At 36.8% G+C, this 5,399-nt stretch overlaps 1 protein-coding gene across 1 annotated transcript; it reads right to left on the bottom strand.

Annotated features, from left to right (window-relative positions):
* Nucleotides 1–589: 589 nt before the first annotated feature.
* On the bottom strand, nucleotides 590–4,924 carry LOC7465526 (monocopper oxidase-like protein SKU5). Its single transcript, XM_002303484.4, has 9 exons — nucleotides 4,601–4,924; nucleotides 4,214–4,323; nucleotides 3,767–4,037; nucleotides 3,534–3,672; nucleotides 2,530–2,896; nucleotides 1,788–2,153; nucleotides 1,602–1,680; nucleotides 1,082–1,281; nucleotides 590–992 (listed from the first exon to the last, which is right to left on the bottom strand). The coding sequence occupies exons 1-9, from the start codon at nucleotides 4,742–4,744 to the stop codon at nucleotides 890–892; spliced, it is 1,779 nt and encodes a 592-aa protein (XP_002303520.2). The 5' UTR covers nucleotides 4,745–4,924; the 3' UTR covers nucleotides 590–889.
* Nucleotides 4,925–5,399: the final 475 nt, after the last annotated feature.

The raw sequence follows: 5,399 nt of genomic DNA, 5'->3' as shown, positions 1-5,399 counted from the left end.
AAAATAGTGTAGGTTTAGCCCCCTTGACCCAAAACCTTTTTTAATTTAAAATAAATTTCTATTTAAATTAATAATTACAATACTATTTAAAAAATATTTGATTATGCCTTCCTTTATAATTAAGATTAAATTTTTTATAGCTATTTTTAAAAACTTTTTTAATAATTATATATGAGCTACAACAAATAGTTAAAATAATTGCTAATGAAAAAGATATGTTTTTTTTCAAAAAACAAAAAGTCAGTAACAAGAAAATGAGAGTTTCTTCTCAAGAAATAAATGTTGTCCCTCCTTATTTTAAATTATTTGGATTCTAGCAAATGCTATTTAATAAATAAAGAATTTTGTCTAAAAAAATATACTTCAACAAAAAGGGAGGACTTCAATATAAGAAATGCAATTTTCTCCTCTTAAGAATTTAAATCGTGCAAACTATTACAGGTATTTATTTTAATTACATAAAATTAAATAAAAATTAGCTTTAAGAATTATCATGCGGCATTGCACCATCTAGTAGAATGCCCATTTGGTGTCAGATGGATGGTTCCTGCCTGAGAACCAAAAGTCAAGTCTCTTAACAGTTCGAAAGTGAAAACGAAAGATTACTTGCTTCAATTGAGGAAAGCAAAACTACATTAGTCGAATGTTACTGTATTGAAGATTTGATGAATTCCATCAACGCATCAATTACAGGTATTAAAAGAATGATAATCCCAATAAATTAAACAAAGAAACCCAGGGAGGAGACCAAAATACATGTCAAAATCACCGAAGATTCTTATCGACAGGACTACACAACTAAAGCGCACTCACAAGTCACAACCACAAATCGCACTAACAAGAGGCTCGAACAAGCAATGGTGGATGGCAAGATGTCACAAGGGAAACATCAGCCAAAAACGGACATCAAAGCACAGACGGCCATCAGCAGGGTGAAGAACAGCTTTGATCCGTTACCTGTGATTGATACGGCGAAAGAAATATCTTCTGGCCTGAAATAAGGAAAATGTGCTATCAGGATCACGTCAATCCTATGAGATGATTAGAAGAACGTAAGAAACAAAAGGACAATGGTCTATACTTCTGGAATTTGCCAAGTGCACCACAAAAGAGGGCATTGTCTGGAATAGGCAACTCGGTTTTGTTAGTTTCCTCTGGATTGACAATTCTGACATACGTTTCCTGGCCAAGATACCAGGAGTCAAGGTTTTCAGTTCTGAGGTTCCAGACTCCAACATTGTCAAGCGATACCAAAATTGCTGTCCATGCTCCAGGATAAACCTGGACAGATTAGGAGATTCAGATTATAATCGAGTTGCAAACAAGAGGACGATAACTATATGCAAAGTCTGCACTATTGATTAGTTTATTCTTGGTTTTGGCCTGTCAGTACCGTTACCACCAGTTAATGAGTAATGACCAGCTAGCAGATAGTTTAAGCTTTACCTTTTTCAGGCGTGAACCCAATCTTTTTAAAAACTGGTAGATTTGATAGAAAAATCTTTGCGGGGAGAGGAAAAATGATGACTAAAATTGTGACATAACCAAGAGTTTCAAAGGTATTGAATAAGACACAGAATATAAATCTTTCAACAACATACCTGGACAGTGGAGCGTGCAATGCCATCCCACTTATTATATGTTCCCCTGCTGTTATCTGTCCATTCACCATAATCCATCCTGAAATAAATCAAATGAAGTGCAGGTGACTAAATGTACATTCCCAAAACCCTTTAAACACATGGATGAACGTAATGAAGTGTTTGGGGATGGAAATGAATTCCTACCCCACAACAAAAACTGCATATCCACTTAGGTGATAGCTCTGCATCTTGGTGTCATTGTTCTGCAGAATGACTTCCATAAATCCCCTGTATGTTCCATTGATCACTGATGTTTCCATTTTAGATGATCCTGTTAAGGGCTTGTTGGGGAAATCAAGCTTATACACCCCCTTCACTTTGAACTGGTCTGCAAGCCTGATTGGAGTAGCAGGATTGACAAATGATATCCCACTGAGAGTCGCTCGTCTTTTCCCATTGATTGTTACTAGTGGCTTATTTTTCAATACGTAAACATCGGTCACATTGATTGAGCCGTATCTGAATGAGCCTTGTGGGTTGGGACGTGCACCACTCGCAGAAACATTCCATCTGCATAGTTTGAGCATAGAATCCTTAGAGTTGACACGAGCAAAGTTTCTAATAATGTGAAAAGTCTGTGTATTAAAACTATGAAATTCTGTTAAAATTGGATTGCAGGTTATTAAAACATTTCCCTTTGGGAGGTGCATGGAATAACTAGCTTATTTAGGCTTTCTATTTTTTTCTAATTTTTTAAGCCACTTTTTTCGCAAATCAGAGTTCATATAATATTTACAGGAGAAGATGAAATTTTTAAACAGAGCACTCATAGAGTTCAGAATTCCCACACCACGATTCTGTTCGATACGTGACTGTGAAGTACTAGTTAGAAATCAGTCTTATAAAAACAATGAGGCAAGGCATTTTAACTACAATAGAAGCCAACCTGATGGATCTTGCTTGGTTCATTGAGAAGGTTTTGTCAAACTCATCATTGGGTGCATCTGGAAGGGGACCCTTTGCCTTCCCCTTGGAATTTGTGTAATGCAAGATTCCAACACCAGTAACCCTTTTCCACTGCGATTCATTCACAAACCTTGCGCTAGCTACAATGTAGTAATCAGTACTTGCGTTCTGATCCATGGTCACCAAAAATGAATAAGATTGTCCTACATGTATATCTAAACTGGTATAATTTTGTTGCACTGTATAAGATCCCTCTGACTCAGCTAAGAGCAGATTGTGGTTCTGGATCCTGAAATTCAAACTAGTTGAAGTTCCAACATTGTGCACACGGATGCGATAGGTTTTTCCTGTCAAATATACCAAAATCAGTTATTTAGAAGTGAGTTTGATATTTAGGAACTCCATCATAAGTAACACAGTAGAACAACAGCAGTAAGGAAGTTTCATTCTAACATGATGCATTAAATTTTTTATTAATAGCAAGTTGAAAGTTGTGTCCTGTCCAATCAAACTCATAATTAACATGATGCATTACATCATTTCAAACTACCATATTTCTTGAACCAGTCAATCATTTAAAACCATTTATACCTCGAAATCTGGAGGCCAATGATAGACTGAAAATGGCTATTTCACCAAATTCATGTACAGATCAACATCTACATTATTAGTACTTCTTCCATCCCCCTCTATCATCATTTTACCCATGAGTTATCTCACAATAATACCCATCAAGAAATGGTAAATGGTATGTGTCTAATTATCATTATCAAACTTAACTCGAAACAAATACAGCATGGTGCAACCATCAGAGAAATGAGCAACTAGCAGGACATAAGTGTACCCAATTTGAAAGGTGTAAAAGCTGTGGGAAAGCGCTACTCAAGGATAAATTCTAACACAGGAACCGAGCAATTCCATTCAGTAACAAGGCTGGAGCTACTACTAGGATCTATGTCAAAATATAAAATGTAAACTAATCACCTGGTTGAACCTCAATGGTTTCGTAGTCAATGCCATCAGGGACAAGTGTAGCGTTATATTGGTAAGGACCTTTGCCATTAATAAGAACTCCATCTGGCATCCCTAGATCTTTCCCAGCATCAAGAGCCTTCCTCAAAGCCTTTGATCCAAAAAACAAAATCCAGCATCAAACAATGTATTCCAAACTCCCATCAGCATCCTGACTATTAAAATTCAACATGCTATATACTAACCGTGTGGTTCCTTTTGTACCAATCACCAATCAAAATGACAATGTCCCCATGAGGAGTATCAAAAGGAATTGGAATAATAGCCCGGTTGTTTATGATAAAGCTGCCAAATCCACCAGAAGCTCTCTGCATATGGAGAGAAGGGAAGTAAAAGAAACTCCCTACCTGATCTTTAACTTGAAACTGGTAAGTCCAGTTCCACTTCGGAGGAATTGGACAGTTAGTACCAGGAAGCCCATCTTGCCATGAACTTCTCCTTTGTTGAATTCCAGACCTGTGTCATCAATCATCAAATTCCAGTCACTAAAAGAAGTATATATCACCATTTATACTCTAAATCGCCTCATATTTTCACCGTTCACTAGCAAGAAAAAGGTAGAACAGTGAACCACTTCTGTTCACACTTAGATTCAAATTAACAGAAAAAATGTAGCAAGGAAAGAAACACACCAGTGGATAAGGAGATTATCATCCAGTTTGTTCCGAACATTGATAGCAACATTGTTGTTAGTGGTCACATTGATAGTAGGACCAGGAAACTTCCCATTTATAGCAATAACCTGAAAAGAAAATGCAAAGTAACACCATTTCAGCATCACTCACAAGCTCATTTTACTCTCCTAGCTAATCAACAGCATTAACTTCAAGCAGTCACTGCCTGAGCAAAACTTAGCAGATCTGAAGCTAAAGATAGAAACCGTGGAGAAACTAAAGCAAACCCATTTGTCAAAAATCAACACCAAGTACACTCACATGAAAAGATCCACTGAAAGTAGTGTAAAAGGAGTTGGAAATGTAGAAAAGGAAAGCGAAGGGAGAGAGATCTAAAGGACTAACCTGTTGAGGCACGCCAAGAGGAGAAGCAGTGATGTAAGAGACTTCAAAGTCATAGCTAACAAAAGGATCTGCAGCTGAACACAAGCCCAAAAGCAAGCAAGTGTGGATAAGAAACAAAGCTAAAAACTTGCTACACAAAGCCATTCTTTAAACAGCTTTTGATGTTCAAGTACAAACAATATTTTAGAACCGAAGTTTTTTCTCTTGGTCACGTTTACATTACACAAGAGAGGGGAAAAGAAGGGGGAAGAAACTAGAGCCTCTGAAGAGAGATTTTGTGTGTATTTTATGGACAGAGAGAGAGAGAGGTAGAGAAACGGCTGTATTTCACTTTACCTTTATTTTAGTGGTGGTTTTTATTATTATTATTTTCTTGGGCTTGGTTAAGAAATGAGTAAAAAGTGCAAACTGTGACTGATCCCCAAGCTTTTTGTCGGTAACCAGTCATAATTCACGTGTGAAGGAGAGAGGAGGAGCAAGGATAGAATTGTAGTTGTCGGGAGAGAGAAACGGAGTGACAGCCAGTAGCCAGTTCACACATGAAAAACAAATTCATAAAATTTTGACCAATGTCGATTCTCAAAGACCCCAACGGTCAGATCCCCTGAAAATACCACATGCCTTGCTGCCAGCCAGTGAAAGCTAATGGCTTTATTTATTTTTTGTGTGTGGAAAATGTTTTGCTCATAATGTTATCCGTATACTGTTAGCTACATTTTAATTTAAAATTAAAATGTTATTTTCACGGCTCATTATTTATTTGATATTTAAATAATAAATTCTTTACCTCAGTAATTTC

Source organism: Populus trichocarpa, chromosome 3, assembly GCF_000002775.5.
Source record: "Populus trichocarpa isolate Nisqually-1 chromosome 3, P.trichocarpa_v4.1, whole genome shotgun sequence".
Taxonomy (NCBI): Eukaryota; Viridiplantae; Streptophyta; class Magnoliopsida; order Malpighiales; family Salicaceae; genus Populus; species Populus trichocarpa.
Note: the sequence above shows the minus strand (reverse complement) of the source record. Positions and strands in the feature narration are given on the sequence as shown.

Excerpts from the sequence above, each read along its gene's own strand:
- LOC7465526 (XM_002303484.4), bottom strand. The coding sequence starts at position 4,744 with ATGGCTTTGTGTAGCAAGTTTTTAGCTTTGTTTCTTATCCACACTTGC. Across the intron at positions 2,154-2,529 it reads AACCAAGCAAGATCCATCAG|ATGGAATGTTTCTGCGAGTG; the intron begins GTTGGCTTCTAT and ends CAAACTATGCAG. Across the intron at positions 1,681-1,787 it reads TATGCAGTTTTTGTTGTGGG|GATGGATTATGGTGAATGGA; the intron begins GTAGGAATTCAT and ends GATTTATTTCAG.